The 21,200-nt window shown below is 42.9% G+C and overlaps 1 protein-coding gene across 8 annotated transcripts in view; it reads right to left on the reverse strand.

Annotated features, from left to right (window-relative positions):
* Positions 1–21,200, reverse strand: part of CPEB3 (cytoplasmic polyadenylation element binding protein 3) — a 543,123-nt gene that overhangs the window by 149,690 nt on the left and 372,233 nt on the right. For all 8 annotated transcript variants that reach the window (XM_069239797.1, XM_069239803.1, XM_069239805.1 and 5 more), the window contains one exon: positions 17,155–17,322. In XM_069239797.1, the coding sequence (XP_069095898.1) occupies positions 17,155–17,322 (168 nt within the window). The remainder of the gene's footprint in view (positions 1–17,154; positions 17,323–21,200) is intronic.

Consider the following 21,200-nt stretch of genomic DNA (forward strand, 5'->3'; position numbering starts at 1 on the left):
GCCTCTAATATAAATGGGACGTGCAGCCATGTTTAAAATGATTTATCTTCCAAAATTGCTATATGAACACGTTTTACCAGATCCTGTCTGAGGTCTTTACTAAGTTGGAGGGTGACCTGCGTACTCTATTGTGGGACTGGAGACACCCCAGAATTGCACTAAAAACACTTCAACGTAACTCGTATAACAGAGGGGCTAGTCTTACTTCATTTGGAGGCCTATTATTGGGCACCCCACCTAATTATTATCAATGACTGGTTGTTCACCTCCACAGATCACTCTGCCTTTTGGCCGGAGGGGTCACAGTGTGATAAACAGTCCTGCCTATATTATCTATACGGGGGAGGGTGCGGTGACTCCTCCTAGCTACCCAAGTAGCTCTATGGGCCTGGGAGAAAGCCACAAATTGTGTGGGCTGGCAACATAGACCCACACAGGAAATACCCCTATGGGAAGGGAACTGGCTACCACTGCCCCGCTGGATGGACGGCTTCTCATCGAGGAGCTCGGAAGGAGTGAGACCTCTCTAACTTATAAAACCTTAAATAACAACACACCTGACAATCTCAGTAAGCTGTGTGAGAGATGGGTGGAGGATGTGGCACTAATGTACCCGAGAGAGGGGGCAATAAAAGTACGGTTATGGTTAATCCAGTTTAAAATCCTCCACAGAGTATATTACGACAGACAGAGACTGCACACGATGGGGAAGGCACAAGACCTGCATTGTCTGTGTTGTAACGGGAGAGAGGGTTCCTTCTTCCACACAATTTGGGAGTATCTGATAATTCAGGAGTACAGGGAGGCAATTACAGAGGAACTCTGTAAGATCCTGGGAACACCGATTCTATTAGACCCAAAATGTATCCTTTTGGGAATGCTCAACAATAGAGACCTACCAAGGGCCAAACTGTTCTGTGGCCTGGACCTTGCAGTTGCAAAGAGACACTGCACAGCGCCTGGGAGTAGGTAAAAGCCCAACAATGCAGGAATGGAGGTGGGGCATGGAAATGTATAAGGTGGCAGAAAAACAATTACATACGCCAGTAAGGGTTCCCCCTATATGTTTGAGACATGGAGCAGATGGATAATCTATTATTCCCTGGAGTTATGAGAAGACCGGGGAACAGAGCCATAGAATGCCAAGATAAACGTATATGTGATTTAGCCTTTTGAAATGTGGAGATTGACTTCATGTTATCCTTCTCTGATGAACCTGTACTGGCTTCTGGGTAGAAGTTGCTGGGGGGAGGGGTGACGTTTCATTTTACTGTCAGTGATCCAAACTCTTCTATATCATGTTACCCTGTGCAGTGTCTTTCTGGAATATTGCTGCACCACTTTCACTGCAAAAATACAAAAAAAATATATATTTTTAAAACCAATTATTTACCAAAGCTTTAGCATTTTTCAAAGAGGCAGACCATTTTTCGTATTTTTTTGTGCTTTCAACCTACTTCCAGTCTGTAGTGGGAGCTCCTGAGTGATCCAGGAAAGCTATGTATTTCTGAGAAGTAGACAGAATTCCAAAAACAGTCATTTGTGACAATGTCTTAATCTGCCCCACTTGTGTGACTGGGCCAAGTGCCCGTGACAAGAACGGATCAAACCAAGGTCAATGGGAGCTCTTGTGTGGGGACTCCCATTAACCTCAGTTTGATCCGTTTCCGTCATGGCCACTACCCCGGACCACAAAAGTAGCACAGCATTTTTGTCGGCACAAATGGGGTAATGCTGGGTGTTGCAAAGTCATCTTTTTGCCCTGTTCACAACCATTTTCTGTTGCTGACTTGTGTTGATGGTAACTGAATATGACTGTGCCCTGGGATCGGTTAGCCAGACACAGCCCAGTGATATGTTGAATCACACACATGTAGTAGAGTACACTGGGTATTACTGTACCCTTCCAATTGGCCTGACAGGCCCTGTAAGCCCCTAGAATATAATAGGGCAAGGGGGTACAATATGCCTATAAGCCCCTAGTATACAATAGGGCATGGAGATTAGGTGCCCAGCAGAATTTCTGCACTTGCATGTGTGCACTGCTGTGTGCTTTCTGTCCTTTTAAATACATGCCTGCCTTGCAGCCTATCTACAAAAGTTAAATTCATGCCATTCGCATGACAGCACCTATTAAGTCCCTAGTAAATAATATGGCAAGGGGGTGCCAACTACCTATAAGTACATATTAGGGCATGGAAGTAAAGGCCCAGCAGAATTGCTGCCCTTTGCATGCGGGCACTGCTGGAGGTTTTCTGTCAATTTTAAATGCAGTCCGACTCTGCAGATTGCATTTAAATGGAAATGGTGTCCCAATTCGACTTTGGTACTATGGGCACTTTAAATGTGATTATCTATCTTATTTTTACAATATGAGGTACCCACAGGGTCTCCCCTAAGTCTTACAGGGGTAGGTCATTTAACTATAAGCAGGGGCCTTATAAAAACGTTTTATAAATTCTGGTGGAGGAAAAGCTGATCATTTAATTCCCCTCCCCCATTGTAGATACTGGGCTTTATAGGCTATCATTGCAATATTGTATTTTATTGTAAATATAGTAAGGAAAAGCAAAAACAGCCATTCAATTACCTAAAAAAAATGTTTTGATAAATCCAGAAATTTGATATTGTTGAATTTATCACAACTCGTACAGAAAATAAGTTATAAGGCTTTTCTTTCTTTAAGCTAAAATCCAGCCTTCTGAAGGTCCCCTCTGATTGGTCAGTGCTAACAGGATTAGCAGAGCTGCTTTGATTAGGTGGTAAGTGGTGTCCAGGTAGAGGACATCTGGTGAAGGACAGCTCTGGGGCTACACAGAATTGCCAGAGCAGGGGGAGGGGTAATAAACATACAGCCTCAAAGGAGAGCAGGGTAGGAGGGAATGTCAGATCACCTAACCCCTACCTTCTGGACCCCTCAGCCAGATACCAAGCTTAAGTAAGGAATTTGCAGATGTTATGAGAAGGAGAGCTATAGAAATGAGCCATTCTGGGTTTTGGTTTAGTCAGCTCTTACTGTTCTGCTGAAATTTCAGCCATCATGAATTTTGAAGAACATGCTTTCTGGGACAGGAATATGCCACACTTTGGAGGAAGTGGTCATGCATCTGGGTGTCACTCTGCATTCTATTGGTCTGGGTGCCCACCTTCCTGATGCCCAGGAGTTGGGAATAAATATGCGAGTGGTGCATAGCCTCTCAGATCTGCTGCCTGAAACTACAAGAGGAAAAAGGACTGCCCTGATGGAATCTGGATCTGCATCCTTGGCCTGCACTTCTGATTGAACTGCGCCTGCTGCACAATCTGGTACTACAACCGTGGGAACTGTGCCTTGCTTCTAGAAGGACTCAGGAGTGGACTCCCTGCAGCTACAGGCTAACAAAACTTCACCTGCATCGCCACCAGCAAGAGCCCCAGCCTGGAGTGCACCCAGCGGACTTTTATGGATTTGGCCAGGTGCATTGTGGAAATTGTGGTCAAACTGTCCAAGGACCATACAGGAGATTCCAGACCCTTGGATATGTGTTTTGGATCCTTTGTACCTGCAAGGAGGACTCCAGGAAACACCTCCTAAAGTTTGGGGAAGTTTGGAGAATTTTGGTAAAGTTTGCACTCTGTGTTTCTAAGCACTAGGTAGTGTTCATTCTTTAAAAATTCATATCTCCGGTTCCAAGGATCATCCAGGAGATTCCAAACCATTGGATGTGTGTTTTGGACCCTTTGTACCTGCAAGGAGGACTTCAGGAAACACTTCCTGAAGTTTGGTAAAGTTGGTGCTTTGTGTTTCTAAGCACTAGAAAGTGTTTATTCTTTAAAAAGTCATATCTACAGTTCCCTACATTGGATTGTTGTCATTTTGGTGTCAATTTTCTCATAAAAAAATTTAACCTATTTTTATAAATAGGTGTGGGACTTTTATTGTGTGTTGTGTTGCACTTATTTACTGTATTGGTATTTTTTAATGCTTTACACTCTTGTCTCCTAAGTTAGGCCTGCTTGCTTGGTTACAGCTACCAAGAATTGAGCAAGGGGCTAATTTACTGAGACCTTTACTGAACCTATATTTGGTTAGTGGCCTTATTGCCAGTGGTAGGTTCCTAGTTACCACTACCGATAAGCTACTTTCCAACACTGGGTGGTAGGAATTTTATAGATTCCTGCAGAATCGTGAAGCTTCCATCACAGAAATGTAAGGAAAATGTGTGATTTCAGGCAAAATTTGAGGTTTGCAGTACATTGTGGGTAAGAAAACCTTGTGGGATTCGCGCAAGGCACACCACCCTGGAATACCCTGGTTGCCTGCTTTACAAAAATATCTGTGGTAAGTAAGGTTTCCATGGGTAGCGAACAAACACGATGCCGAATCCCACCGCTACCCCTATTGCAGATCTCTCCATGTAGCACGTTAGGGCCTTTTGGGTCAAGGTCCCTTGGCCCACTCACACAAGTGAAGTACCATTTTTATTGGGCGACTTGGGGGAATGCCACATGGTAGGAAATCAGTGGCTCCCCACAGATTCCAGAAGTTTTCCTCACAGAAATGTGAGAAAGTAGTGTGTTTTTATTCAATGTTTGAGGTTTGCAGGGCATTGTGGGTCTGATAGGTTGGATACCCTATCCACCCACCAGGAGGGGCTTCAAATCTACTGGGCCAATGGTGGGGCACGGACCCACACCACAGGAGGGTTTCGGTCTAGTGGGCTTTCTGCCAACCGTGGGGGGGGGGGGGGGGGGGGGAAGCCTGGGGTAATTGCCCCCATTTGCCCACAAGAGGACAGAAAGGCTGCCCATGGTGGACTGCCCCACCCATATATTTCTTTTAAAATACAAACTCTAAAAACATAAATGCTTCCCTGGCGTCTAATGTGCTTTCTGCCTCCGGGACAGCTGATTGGAGATAATTTTCCCCACCCACAACAGGAGGGGCAGAAAGACTGATGTCCCATTTAAAAGTGGTGGGGCATAGGCCATGCCCATAGTTGGCAGCCACCACCCCAATATTTTTTTAAATCCTTTTCCTGGGGTCTAGTGGGCTTTCTGCCCTCTTGGGGGCAGGGGGGCAAATTGAGGATAAGAACACCACATACGCCCCAGGGGAGTTGGGTGACAGAAAGACTGCTTTAGGTAAAGCCTTTGGGGGGGGGGGGGGTAGCACAAGCCCTTGCCTAAGGGGCAGCTCTCCCTGTGCCTGGTTGGGGGTAGGGCAGACCAAGGATAACTACACCCCACCACTCCAGGGGAGTTAGGGGAACAGAAAGATTGCTTAGGTAAAACCTTTGGGGGGTAGCACAAGCCCTTGCCTAAGGGGCAGCTCCCCCGGTGCCCAATGTCCACTGAGGAGAGTCATTATTGGAAAGGGGAGAAAAGTGACTATTTAATGGAGTCAAATATCTTCTTAGCATCAACGGACAGGATAGAGCTATCTTCATCTCTGCATCCCTACCGTTCCATCCAGTGCTGCACCCACCCCAGATTTAAGTCAGTTAGAATGATTTGGGATAAACTCGCTGACATCAATACAGGAAAGTGAAATTAAAACAAGCCGAAGGGCCCCTTTCTACTTTCACTGCATCAGTGCTGAGGAGGCATATCTGAGCCCACTGAGCACTGACTGGGGTGGGAGAGGTATTGTTGGAAAGAGACCTGTACCTGGAACAGATTCCAGAACAGTATACCCTTTTGGTATTAAAGTATGAATCAGGATAGTGTATACTGGACCATACAACTCTCCTTGCCCTTCCGCTTTCAAGAGTCATTGTGTAGATTCTTGAGGGGTTTTCCCACAGACAGTTGAAATTCAAATATTGAAATTGTGTTGAAAACAAACAACCATCTGTAACTTATTGTTGCTATGGAAGATGTTTGAAGGCAATATACTGTTGCGTCCGTTGGACCATTCTGGCTGCAAGTATACATAGGGTTTGTAGGTTCTCCAAGAACCTGAGGTACCCAGAGCCAACAACCGAGCTCCACCTCACAATGGTTTTTCATTGTGTACTGATTCATATGGTAAATTTTAAAGAATGAAAAAATGGTATAAAGGGAAGCTCTGTATTTCTGAAATGTACACCAGATACTGAGTCTAAGAATAGTGGTTGTTTGTACATCTCTGAATTTACGGGTACCCATACTGGCATGTGTTTTCCAGGAGCATTTTGTAAAAAATAAATATTAAAAAAAAAAAAAAAAACATATATATATATATATATAAATATATATATATACATACACACACACATATATACACTTTTTTACATACTTGGTTACATTTGAAAAGCACAAATGTAGCTCTCACTGCTTTTTGGTTGTTTTTTTTTTTTAACCCAGAATCCCTTGCAAAGCTCAAACTGCCTAAAACACATATTCCTTGCATTTGTGTGTGGAAAAGTCAGAAATCAGTTCACAGCATTCGGGGCAAGCAGGAGAAAGGTTTGGATCAATGTGGGCCTTGTCCCTAGGGGTGATATAGGCCCTCCTTAGGAATTTAAAGTGGACTAACTTGTGTTGCTGGTTGAGTGAGACGAATCTGCTCTGCACACTGCATGCCTCCCAGACTTTTTGGGATAGTGGGAGACCCAGATCCCTTTCGCAGGATTCCCTGAGTCGAGCCTCTAGGACAGGAAGAGACGTAATACACACTAGATAGAGTTTGGATACTAATCACACCCCTGAGTCCGCCGTAGCGACCAAGGTAAGTAGTGCAAACTCGGTAGGAGTCAGCAGATATGAGGGGTAGCGTGCACGCGAAGCGCATTGTCGACATAGTAGGAAGTGCTGCAATTGCACTGTGAAACGAGTATCTGTAGTACGTGAAAATATGTGGTTGGCCCGGAAGATGTCCCCAAGGGTGTGAGGCTGAAAAGTGCATAATGTACACTGAACCAGCACCTCCTGTGTAATGGGTATAGATAGATTATTAATCAGTGTCAGTGCTGGGGAATACAATGTGTCGCAGTGAAACAGGCAAGCCAGTTTACGCCAAGCCCAACTAGTTGTAGATAGAGTTTGAATATCTCTGCAATGTGGTGGAACACCCCCAGGCAAGGGGGCGCTCAGGGTGACAGGAGCCGACAGGTCCCGCTCTGGGATGGAGTAAGGAAGGTGAGCATCAGAATGATACCAGAGATATGTATACTGACCATGTGCCACTAAGTAGAAAAGCTGAAAGTGGGGGACCCCAAATCCACCCCGCTCATAGGGTAAAGTCGGGACCTCTCATCGAATTTGTGGGTGCCTATCTGCCCATACCAGTCAAATGATCAGGCCTCGAAGTGTTGCAAAAAATGAATTAGTAAGCGGGATCAGAATATTAAAAAATAGATACAAGAATTGTGGGAGAACCACGATTTTAATGAGCAATATCTGGCAAAGCCATAGAGCGGCAGCTTCACCTATCTGTCCACCTGGGCAGCGAGTCTCTCCACCACAGGTCCATAATTTAGCTATAGCACATGTTCCTTGCCTCTTTGTATATGAATACCGAAGTATTTCGCAGAGTCAGTACACCAATCTAAAGGGAACTTTGTCACAGGAAGACAGGTAATATCCATCAGCGGAAAAAGCACGGACTTGCTCCAATTTATATGCAGTCCAGAGAATTTGCCACAGCGGGTCACTTCCTCCAGTATGGGGGTAAGATTAGTGTCCGGGTGGCGAATAAATTGCAATAGATCGTCTGCATACAGCAACACTAGGAGCAGTCCACTGGTAAATTGATGTTCCCTGTGTACTGAATTCGGAATTTTATGTACTTTTCAGAAATGTCTGGGAATCACCATGGGTTTCACATCCGTTCCTGCCTGTTATTGAAAGCTGGGTAGATGGTGATTTTAGCACCGCAAACATTAAAAAAAATTCTCTAACACTTTTCCCCCCATTTTTACAAAAAAAACAAAAAAAACTTTTGCTACATTTTTGTTACGTTATCAATCCCACTTCAGGGGAATCCTCAAACCCTGAATACCACAGGAACGCCCAGAATGCTGGGGGAAAAAGGACGCAAAACCGGCGTGGACGCCTTATATGGAAAAAAGCTATGAAAGCCTAAGCGCACACTATCACTAATAGCCAAAAAGACTTAGCACTGGAGGGAAAAAGGCCTAGCAGGTGTAGGGTTAAAAAAAAAGCAATGTGTTTAAGCTAACAATTCTTATTAGCAGTATACCTGTAATGAACTGCTGTTCTTTTTTAAGCTAATCGTGCAAATTCTGACTAACCGATTAACATCCTTGGGAACTTCAGCGGTGCAAGACTTGAAGCAGATGTTAAATGATAATTTCCAATGTTTAATAAATCCTTTGAACAACAAATCCCTATGCTGTGGGAAGACATCCAGCTCTCTTCCAGCCGCCTGTCTGACAGGAAGCATTCAAAGGTAAGTAAATTCTGTGTATATATTTGAGGTTGAGAAACGTACGTTCTTGTATATAACTTTACAAGTGGAGGTCCACTACAAGCTCCCAGCAGAGGAGGAAAGACAGAGGGGGAAGGAAAGACGGTTGGGGAGGAGAGCAAGGTGAAGGTCCAGCCATTGCTAACACACACAAGGAGACGCACAAAACAAGACGGATATAGAAGTAAGACTAAAAGCTTTAGTTCTACTTTTGTGTCTGGCCTGCTCGATTTTAGTTTCTCAAAATCTCTTCACTCTACCTCTCACACATCTATATCCGCTCACAAACCTGCACCAAAATATTAGAGGCTTTAACTGCACTCCAACCTCTCCTGCATCCCTAATTATACATGTGGTGTTGAGGCAAGGGAGTATTCAAAGAGGACATTGTCCATGTGAAGGAAAAAAGAACTGAAATTTCGAAGTAATCCCAACTCTTCTATCAGCCCATTTTACACAATTTGGACAGCCTGTCCTCATATACTTAGAGCAACTCCTTTATGTGAAATTTCACACTCATTGAACACAAGCTTAGCCACTGCTGCCGGTTAACATACACGAGTAAATCTAAAAAAAAAAAAAATATATTATATATATATATATATATATATATATATATATATATATATATATATATATATATATATATATATATAAACATATACATACATCCACACACAAAAAAAAAGTGGCGACCTTTAAATGTGTGGGGCCCTGTGATGTTCTTTAAAACTTGTAACTAACCTTCCTGGGGGTGGCATGCCTAGTGGCTAAGAGAGATATAATGGCTGACTGGAAGGCCAGGGGCGCACCAGTATTGACCAAATAGAGGCGAGGGGTGGACTGGTGTGCACAGCGTGAAAAACTTGTATAGGAGGTTAGAGGATGCCCGAATAAATATAACAAGGTATGGGGGAGGTATGGGGGAGGTGGGGGCCACGTCTTGCACCTTGCCTGCGTTGTCGAGCGGCACCGCGGTGGGGAGGGTCGGCAGGATCCCCCTCTCCTCCCCCCCAAACTCGTGTGTGGTCTCCACAAGGTTAATCCAACAGGCTGTGTACAAACATCACCTACAGTGTTTTGCCCAGGGCAATGGGATTGACCATCTTTAGGTGCCCGTTGGCACCCAGTTGTATGTATGTATCATTGTTTTATTTTTCTGCAAAATCAATAAAAATATCTTTATAAAAAAAAAAACTTGTAACTAAGTTCCTAGCTACATGCTAGCTGGAGGGGGACATTCATACTCACTATCATAAATACCACTTACTGGATTACAGTATTCACCACAGCCCTTCAGGGAGAGTTGTTAAAAACAGTTCTTAAAGCACAGTATCTGCAATCACTTAGGAAATGTAAAGGAATAACTATCTTTCCAGCTTCCTTTCTTTTGAACCTTCTACAGGGAGTGCAGAATTATTAGGCAAATGAGTATTTTGACCACATCATCCTCTTTATGCATGTTGTCTTACTCCAAGCTGTATAGGCTCGAAAGCCTACTACCAATTAAGCATATTAGGTGATGTGCATCTCTGTAATGAGAAGGGGTGTGGTCTAATGACATCAACACCCTATATCAGGTGTGCATAATTATTAGACAACTTCCTTTCCTTTGGCAAAATGGGTCAAAAGAAGGACTTGACAGGCTCAGAAAAGTCAAAAATAGTGAGATATCTTGCAGAGGGATGCAGCACTCTTAAAATTGCAAAGCTTCTGAAGCGTGATCATCGAACAATCAAGCGTTTCATTCAAAATAGTCAACAGGGTCGCAAGAAGCGTGTGGAAAAACCAAGGCGCAAATTAACTGCCCATGAACTGAGAAAAGTCAAGCGTGCAGCTGCCACGATGCCACTTGCCACCAGTTTGGCCATATTTCAGAGCTGCAACATCACTGGAGTGCCCAAAAGCACAAGGTGTGCAATACTCAGAGACATGGCCAAGGTAAGAAAGGCTGAAAGACTACCACCACTGAACAAGACACACAAGCTGAAACGTCAAGACTGGGCCAAGAAATATCTCAAGACTGATTTTCCTAAGGTTTTATGGACTGATGAAATGAGAGTGAGTCTTGATGGGCCAGATGGATGGGCCCGTGGCTGGATTGGTAAAGGGCAGAGAGCTCCAGTCCGACTCAGACGCCAGCAAGGTGGAGGTGGAGTACTGGTTTGGGCTGGTATCATCAAAGATGAGCTTGTGGGGCCTTTTCGGGTTGAGGATGGAGTAAAGCTCAACTCCCAGTCCTACTGCCAGTTCCTGGAAGACACCTTCTTCAAGCAGTGGTACAGGAAGAAGTCTGCATCCTTCAAGAAAAACATGATTTTCATGCAGGACAATGCTCCATCACACGCGTCCAAGTACTCCACAGCGTGGCTGGCAAGAAAGGGTATAAAAGAAGGAAATCTAATGACATGGCCTCCTTGTTCACCTGATCTGAACCCCATTGAGAACCTGTGGTCCATCATCAAATGTGAGATTTACAAGGAGGGAAAACAGTACACCTCTCTGAACAGTGTCTGGGAGGCTGTGGTTGCTGCTGCACGCAATGTTGATGGTGAACAGATCAAAACACTGACAGAATCCATGGATGGCAGGCTTTTGAGTGTCCTTGCAAAGAAAGGTGGCTATATTGGTCACTGATTTGTTTTTGTTTTGTTTTTGAATGTCAGAAATGTATATTTGTGAATGTTGAGATGTTATATTGGTTTCACTGGTAATAATAAATAATTGAAATGGGTATATATTTTTTTTTGTTAAGTTGCCTAATAATTATGCACAGTAATAGTCACCTGCACACACAGATATCCCCCTAACATAGCTAAAACTAAAAACAAACTAAAAACTACTTCCAAAAATTTCAGCTTTGATATTAATGAGTTTTTTGGGTTCATTGAGAACATGGTTGTTGTTCAATAATAAAATTAATCCTCAAAAATACAACTTGCCTAATAATTCTGCACTCCCTGTATTCAGTCATTAGTTGCTAAGGGAAGGTAAACTGCAAATACATTTTGGTTTCATATGTCTTTCCAGGTTGCTCTTAAGACACAGCCTTTGTGTAGTGGTGCTCCTCACAGCAGGGCTGTCTAGCCTGGAGCACCCACAACAGAGGCACAAATACGTGTGAGTGCTCTGCACTAAGGTGTGATCAAGGCAGGCAAAAGGCATGGCCTCACCTACAGGGCCCTCTTCAACTTGCATCTCCAACTCTCCTCATCCGTAGCACCTTCAAAATGGACACTGCTTCAGGAAGTCTAATCAGCAGCTTTTTGCTAAAAAAAAGTGCTCACTGAATTTGTAAAGTAAGCCCTTACACCATCCCCAAGCTCATACCAGTGTTGGCATCTCCTGCCCTCCAGCCACTGGAAAGCAGGTAAAACACTTACACTGTCTGGAAAGCTGTTCTCACCTTCCATCTGGTGTCAATGCAAACCACAGACATTCAAATGTAGGGGGGAGGTTTCTTGAGGGGAAGAAGCAATACATTCCTGTTGGCCATAGGTGGCTAGGAAGTACAGTTTGTCAGATATGTTGGGGAAAGGTTTTCCAATACTGAAACTCACATTTATGATGCAATATGTACGTGGGCTGAATAAACGTAAGAAAACCTGCCAGATACTACCTATACTTTTAGGCATAAAACAGATATACTGTTTCTGTAAGTGATCCATCTCTCCTGAGATTGAGTACTCAACATTGCCAGGAACTGCAGCGCCCATTGATGATTTGTATCCGCAACATACTCAAGGGGACTGGCTGGGTTCATCAGAAAAGGGGTGCACCACACCCACGTACTCCCGGTGGCTGATCTATGTGGTATTTTTTTCAATTTAGATATAGTTTATTAGTTAATAAAAACCATAAACATACAAAAAAATCCATAAAGTAATCACAATACAATACATATAAAGTCAATAAATTTCTGCCTCAGCCAATCTAAGCACTGGTGTGACCACATACGAGCGCCAGACCTAATTTTAAGATCATGCATACAAGAACATTTTTTTTTTAATGGGGGCTTTGACTAACTGAAAACCATTGGCTTCCCTGTTTCTTACATACGAGTGCAAGGTGAGGGTAACATTATAAAACCGACAACTCAATATGTGATCCTGGACTAATAAGGATCCTGCAACCTGTTGAACAAACAAAAATCTACCAGTTACTGTGGAATGAGGCAAACAAAGTGTAAACATTTTTAGGACAAAGCGGCTACTCCTGTCACCTACAAGAGAGTTAGGTGCCCAACAACATGATTTATAATTCTTAATGCAGACTTGACAGTGTTGTGCAAGAGAGGCATCCTCAGGAGCTTAATAATTTGTGCAAAAAAAAAACCCTAGGCATTTTAAACCTATTAATAATACTCCTACCAGCCTAGTAAGAGTTTGTACACACTACGCTGTACCAAGGTGCCTAGTGCAATTATTTTTGGGCATTTAAACAACATACTTAATGCAGCTATACAAGAGGGCAATTTCAACCTGCTTAATGAAGTAGTGACAGGATAGCAAAAAAGACATACTTATTAATGCGCACCTAACAGTGAAGGAGGCCTAGGTGCCTAGTACATCCATTTTAGACAGCTGTGCAAGGGAAAACTTCACTATGCAAACGGCATGTTAAAAGTATTGTGTATGTCCCTTTATAACCTATGAGCGGCGTTCAGGATGATAAGAAGCATTAAAGATCAAAGTGGCAGATATCTGATACTACAAGGTATGTTACAGATGATGCATGTAGCACTTGTAAACACATATGTTCCGAAATATGATGAGCTTCAATTTCTCGCCGAGACTATGATGCAATTTCTGAAGCTAGAACAAAGTACACTAATTTGGGGATGTGATTACAACTTACACTACTCACAGTACTAGCTAGTACTAGCAATAGAGGACTGAGAGGCACTCATTTTAATAATGAAGTAATATGAAATGGTTGGCATATGACGATCGCAACATAGCGTGGACAGATAGTGTACATGTTATTTCTCAGTACAGAATGCTAAATTATTGGCTCCGCATTTGAGATGTTGTGGGCTGGACATGAGACATAAAGCACCTGCCAAAAATATACTCCGATCACTGCTCGGTTAATGGGGTGTTAAGGTGTTAAGATCTTAGCCCACTATTCTGCTAGACAGTGTATTCAGACATTAGGCAGGGCATTCTTGCATACATTGACATAAACCAACATTCATAAGAAATTACATGAAGGTTTACAGGACAGCCGGACCTAGAGCAAGACATACACATACCATTACTGGACTTTAATTAAGAAGCAGACAGGGGGATTAAGTTCCTCAGTAAATATGTGTCTGCCAGAATATGGGGGGGGGGGGGGGGGGGGGAGAAATGACCAGGACACACACTAGCTATTCTTACTAGGCCACAGTGGGCGGCATCAGATGGAGTGTCAATGTTAGCAGAGGACGGCAACCCACAATATCGCTTCAGACATAAAAGAAGTCTTCCCCCAATACTTCTCTAAACTACTTGATTCTAAAGCCACCTTGGCTTGGGTTCAAACAGCTAAGCAAGATAAGCTATACTCCCCTGAGACTTGCAGAAGTGAAAAATGCCACTAGGGATTTGGAAAGTGCTACGGCCCCTGGAATCAGAAGTGAGTTTTGAAAAGAATGTGTCAATTACGTTTTCCTCTTTTTGGTTTTGGATGTACAAGGAAGCACTTCGCTAAGCTATTATTTTTACTCTTCTGTAGCCTGGCAACCTTCCACGTGCCTGCAACTTGTACAGACCATTACGTTTAGGAAATATTGATAACAAGATACTTCCAACATTAATTGCTGCTAGACTGATTCCCCCTACTACACGGCTTGGCTCTGCCAGACAAATCTGCATTTATGCTTGCTAGATCAACAGTAGGTAATCCGAGAACACTATTTGTTGTCCTACATCAAATAGACTCACATATCAGAGTAGCTGCAATATTCCTAAACACTACCAAAATGTGACTCAATGGAGCGATCATATTTGTTTACCACCTGGACAGAACGGGATTGGACTGTGACATGGTGGGATGGATCAGAAGCTTATATAACCAGCCCATATAAAAGTGAAGAGCATGCTGTCTGCATCAATGGAAATAAAGAGGGGGACAAGAAGAAGACAGGGCTGTCTTCTGTTGGCAATCCTTTTCACGCTGGCAGGTATACAATTTGGCAATCACAGGATTTCATTGTCACTATGCATGGACAACATATTGCTTTTGGTAAAAGATTTGGAGTCCTTGCTCAACTCTGTAATTAGAGAGATTATCACTTATGGTAGATGGTCGGGCCTCACATTAAACTGGGTCAAAGTGATTATGGAACCCCTAATAATAAACACTGCAGCCCCTCCCTTGAAATACCCTGTACAGTGAAGTGAGGTCCCAGTCTGATATCTGCATATACAATACCGCTGGAACACTGACACCTTAGTGTGATTATTATCGGTTATGTATAGACAAAATTGCTATTAAAATTGCTACTAATATTTATTTTTCTTTAAAGAATTTTATATATCAAGACCCTTCTCGGTGACAGAGTGCTTTACAATAATAATGAAAGGATGTGATATGCTTTGTACATAAAAGTGGTAGTGTTAAACCAATTGCTATACCTTTTTCAATATATTATCCTCCCCTGTTCTTTGACCAGCTAGATTCCCTGATGGTGAAGTCCGTATGGGCAGGAAAGCAGTCTAGAATAAGCTGTAAGACTATAAAACTACCATGCAACTCCGGAAAGTATGCAGCACCAAACTTTGAAATGTATTACTTAGTAGCACAGACATAGTTTGCACATGACTGGTTTCAGAAAATCTGGAAAGCCCCAAATGGATTGTCAGCCCGGCCCCATTGAATAATTTCTTCATGAAATCACTCAATAGGCCATGAGAAGATATCCACACAGTTGATTGCACATTATGGTCGATTTTGGCAAGCATAGGTGGTACAGATGTGATAGTCACCACTGATGCTACTACTTGGCAAACCTCAATTAGAAGCAGCATACGAGCAACGCACCAGAAGGCAATTGCATCAAAGACAAATATCCACACTGGCGATATGTACAGGGAGGGCAGCTTTCTGACACTACAGGAATAGCAAATCATGGGCCCACACAGTACACTAGATACATATGTGTATTATAGACTGGCTCAGACTGGTAAATAAACGTTCCCTACTTACCAAGAGGCACAGAGAGAATGGAAACTACTATCCCTCTTGATATTAATTTGACAGGAATGATTTTTGATAACAATGAGGTATAATATGATAATGCGAGATATACCAACCACGGAAAATCAGGCGAGGCAAAGGGACCTAAGAACAGCAGACCTCAAGCATGAGTTATCGGAAAAACAATGGACATACTGTTGTCTCCAAACAAAAATGGTATCAGCATATGGCAAGCCTAGGCTGATGGTTTGGACAAAACATATGATGTGGTACGATGTAATATCCAGTCCGAGATATATAAGGCAAAGATACAGAGGAACAACCAAGCAAGAATGGGCGGGTACAGGTCCAGACACGAAAGCACCATAAAGTGGCAGATGTATAGTTAAAACATGTCACCAGGAGCTTTCCTCACATTGGCGGATGAGAAAGAACAAGCATTTTCAATGCAACGGGTCTCGCATTTGTTCGAGTTAGAGCTATTAGCGTTGTAAAGCAAAATAAAATGCAGTGCGATTGCGCTACGTAAAATGCAGCGCGATCGTGCTGCGTGGAAAATAAACAGATAAAGTAGTCCGGACTCCAGGCTGAAAACATCGAGCATCGGATGTTTTTGGTACTTTAACGGTGCTGTGTAGGCGGGCTAAACACCGGAAAAGGCATGACGTATGCATGCCTTTCACAAATGAAATCAAGTGGATTTTAAAAGGCAGGCCGACCAACCAATGTAAGTGACTGACGTGGCATGGGCGTGGTTTGAAGCCTAAAGAGAGATTACAGAATGGACGCAGCACTTTGTGCTCGCCCATAAAAAATAAAATATGATATGTGCTGTATTGGAGGAGTTAAGATTGAAGTAAAAGGTCAACCTAAGTTTATCACACAGGTCACAGGCATGGTGGTGGCAAGAAGAGAAAGAAAGACCGAAGTGCCTCCAGAACAAAAACAACGGGAAAAGAAAAAGATTGAAATGTGGGAGTCTACATAACTACCGTACGAAACAACATCACTGTTAAGGGTGGAGAGGATGAAACTCATAGCTGGATAGTGACAGCAACACCCAGGAAGGGCAATGACTGTACCAGGTTGAGCGCAGTTCAATTTTATATGAGCTCAAGCCCTTTCTGAGTCTTATAAATTCAAATCAATAACTTTTGGCTTCCTTTTCTAAGCATGTACTTGCTTTAAATATATTCACAGCTTCACTAAAGCAACAGTAAAATCAGAAGACTGTACTAAGTAGTATTTCTGCACAGTTAAACAATTTAGCTGGTTATGATTTAGTGAAACCCCCGTTTAACATTCAATATTGTAAACTATTGGATTGCATGAAAGTCAGAAAAAGGTGATTTGTTTCGGCAAGATATCGCAGGGAGTTTGGGCCAGTGTCCCATAAAATGCAGTGACAACTTCAGAGGTTTTTACACATGGAAATAATGGACTAATCAACAATATGTATGCCATTATACAATGAAACTGAGCTTTCTGAATCCTTGCGCAGAAGAAATAAATAGCCTTTTCTTTGGAACTTGTTCAAAAGTAAACCTAGTATTTTTAACTGCGATTGTGATTGTCAGTACCTTCATCAATGTCAGGAGGCAGCCCCCCAACAAAGACCTTCCTAGAATAGCGTTCCACTCTTTCACCATTCTGGCATCGCGTTGGAGAGTTCAAACCTGATGATAAGGACTGGTCGCCATGACTGTCATCTAAGAAACCATCTTCAAAAGGAAAGAGTGAAGACCGACCTGGAATACATTTAAGGTGATGACGGTTAATTACATTTCTACCTGTCATTCATGCAATTTACCAAACAGTCATAAATTTATGGTTAATACAATCGTCACCATTTGTGGACTGTTTCTATTATCAGACATTTAACATTCTATAGTAATAAGGGATTAATTAGAATATTAATGTCTGTTTAAGTTATTGATCACAAAACATATTATCATATACAGTTCATAAACTTGGCACCCATTTTAAACTAGATTAGCAGTTACACTTTGACGTCTATGGACCCCCACTGAGCCATTATTGGAAGCCAAGAACCACGGTTTAAGCAATTACTATAATTTAAATGTCAAAACAGTACATAGAAAATAAAAACAACAAGTATACACTAAATAAATGATCCAATATTGAAATCTTTTGTTTAATTTACCATCGACTATAGACCGTGTTTTCGAAATTTCAATTTTGCTCCTTTAATTCAATATGCTGTATTCATTTAAATTTTTTAATTGTTTTTAAAAAACTCTGTAAAAACTGTTGTGGGCCCCCTGAGTAGGTCCCGCAGACTCCAAGCTGTCCTTCGATCACAGGTCAAGATTCACTGAACTATGTCATATTAAACTGTATACCAATCAGTGAACGGGATACACCCTAAAGTATGCCATTTTTCAAACCACGTTTTAGATCGAAAACATTTTTTTTCCAAGAGTTTCAAAATAACCAAAAAATGCACTCATACTATTTCCATACTGTGTACCATAAAATATTATTTTATCATAGTGGGTGGAATCACTACGCCATGCACTACTTTTCCACATTGTTTCCTCAATTTCATGCCCGCGACATGAGTTAATATCAAATATATGTATTCAGCCAAAATACATATATTCAGGAATTCAGCCACTCATGTTACCAGGCAATCAATACCTCTCGATGATTGTGAAGTGTGTGCTTTATTATGGAACCGTGTCAAGCATGCTTAACTATTTTGGAGGCTTCTGAAGGAAAAGCGTCTTTGGAGTATGACACCAAGAGATCCACTCACCCATAAGTCCTATTTTTTCGATTTTAAAAATATATAGCAGCACCCCCACGTTACCTTACCAACCAAGGGTTTGCGAATTTAGAACTAATTTCTGCCATCCTGGGTGCACAAATAACGGCAGTACGTCGTGTTTTATTTTCACAACTGCTCACATTCAATATGATAAATAAAGGTAAGCACCCTTGGAAGCATTAGGAAACAGAGAAGTCTTCAGGGCTTTTCTAAATTTCAACAGCTCAGACAGCGCTCTCAGAGTGCCTGGAAGAGCGTTCCACTGCTGAACACCATTGAAAGAGAAGGCTTTTTATTAAAGTAATTAGTGGCTTCATAAAAACACTGAATAGGATATTGGATACTTCTGAAATCCAAGCAGTAATGGGGCAAAGTCACGGCCTGACTCCAGTCCTATAAATAGGATTGCATCCATTTTAGTAAGGTGCTACCCAGACTGCAGGATTCTAGCTTAGTCAGCAGGGTCTTACGTGTAACCATATCAAAAGCAGCTGACAGGTCAAGAAGCACTAATATTCTAATTGCACTCCATGGAAAATGATTTGTGAACTTTTTAAAGATTTTATTGAAGGATTGCTCATTTAGCATGTTGGCTGTGACCTTACCTGTCAGAGCGGGACCACCATTTTTGTTAGCAGTGTAATTGCTGGTTTGAGAAGTGCCCCGCGCTTGTCAGAAGGGCATCTCCTCTTCCTCATCAGGCTGCTGAGGCAGCTGTCCTGCTTTGGCCTATTCCAGGCCAGTGAAATGGTACAGCAAGTTGGAAAGGAAAAGGGGGTTACAGCACACCACACGGCCCGACGTTAGGAGTCCTGGCAATGTATTTCCCACCCAACAGTTGGAAAAAGGGACACCTAAATCACACAAGCATACTGGCATGAGAAAAGTCTCCGGAGAAAAGAAGTGACTTAGCAGTACCCCTTGCCAACACACAATCCCTGGCCTAGGGGGTTGGCCCATGCTCCACAGGTGGACAATGCTTGTGCCGGGGATGGTGTACTCACATAGATAACCCAGAGGGGCAGACCAACAGCCACAAACTGCTCCAACCTATCCAGAATGGGCACAGTGACTGACTTCAGACCTGTCCTCATTAAGGGCGCACCCTTCTCCTAAGCACACAAATGGAGAGACTGGGTAGCGCCTAAAACTCTACTTTGAGGCCACTGAAGTTGTTGAGGAGCATCGCTGCGCCCTTCTGCTCCACTTGGGGGGCCAAAGACATCCATAAACTGTATAAAAACCTCACAGAGGCTGCACTCAGAACATATGCAATGTTCTTTGCAGCTCTGAATGTGCATTTTGAGCCAATGTCCAACGAATGCTTCATTATTTTTTTTAAACCTTTATTCCCATTTTATGAAAAAACAAACACACAGCAGTGTAAAAAGTTTCAGTAAGCATAGTGTTTAAGTATTGAAAAACATATGACTGTAGCTAAAGCTTGAACCAGTACTGTAACTTTGTTCCGTCAAAGTGATGTGCTCCCTTCAGTGTGATGTCCTCCCATCTAGTCCCTCCTCGGAGGTGGGTATTTTTCCCCTTTTCTCCCCCTCCCTGCTACCTAACCCGAGTATTCTGACATGCTGTTCAATGTGTAAGCCCTATCGGGATCACCTGGGTTCAGGAGTCTCTTGCTTAGTGTCCTCCAGGTCTCTAGGTCCTAACCCACCTTGTCATCCATTGTGCTTAGTTTAATAAGGATTTATTCTACTAGCATCCAATCCTTCACGTCTCTCTGACAGCTTAGTATGTATGGTGGACTCATTCCCATCCATGAGATGGCAACCCGGCATCTAGTGAGCACTAGTGCTAATTGCAGGAAGTCATATGCCATCTTTTTGCCCTTTGGATGCCTAACATTTCCCAGGAGGCAAATGGCTTGTGAGATAATGATCAGGATTCCCACTTCTCTGTTCACTGTCGCAACCACCTGCTTCCAGTATCTATGTACCTCCCGGCACTCCCAGGCCAAGTGTAGGAATTCTGCATCCTCCCTCCCGCACCTTGGACAATTGCTGGGTCATGTTGTAGAAATCTTGTGAAGATCCCTTGGGGTCAAGTGGGCCTGGTGTAGGAAACTGAAGTGCACTAACTTCAAACAGGCGTTGCAGTATACCAAGTGTGTGAGGTAACTGATTTGCAACCATTCTAAATCTCCCAGCTGTTCTACGAATGTTTCATCTTTACACATGCTCATCAAGAACCAGAAAAATTACTGGATGGATTATTTGACAGATTCAATGAACTTGGAAGCAACTGTGGGTTCAACGATGAGCAGGAGGAAATCAGAGGCCAGGTTACTAACGGCTGTGCATCCTTCAAACTAAAAGAAGCCAACCTACAAGAATCTAGGAAGTCACTAATAAGCATACACATTCTTGGACAATCCAAACAGCTGCTGAAAGCTCGAGCATCACACGTGGATGCTGCACTACACTGTACAATTAAAGTGGAACCAGTCAATGCAGTGCAACCTCGATATCACGCTAAACCCCAACGGAAGCCGCAGGATGCCAGATGACCGTGAGGATACTGTGGAGGGCAGCCCCACAAGCTATTAAACTGTCCAGCCAAGGGAAGGAAATGCACAGGTGTAGCATGAACAACCATTTCGCTAAGGTGTGTACATCGTCAAAACACAAGGCCACAAAAGAAACTGTTCATGGTTTCCCAGAAGCCACCCAGCAAGAAACAGACGATGCAAAGGAAATGGAAGGATATGGTAAGTATGTTGTAAAGACATCCTGATCCCTTTTACTGTCTCTTGACACCATCGGCTGTGCCACAGAGCAAGACGAATGCCTGCAATTGGCTCTAGCCGCGATAAAATCC

The sequence above is a fragment of the Pleurodeles waltl genome, chromosome 6 (genome assembly GCF_031143425.1).
Source record: "Pleurodeles waltl isolate 20211129_DDA chromosome 6, aPleWal1.hap1.20221129, whole genome shotgun sequence".
Taxonomy (NCBI): Eukaryota; Metazoa; Chordata; class Amphibia; order Caudata; family Salamandridae; genus Pleurodeles; species Pleurodeles waltl.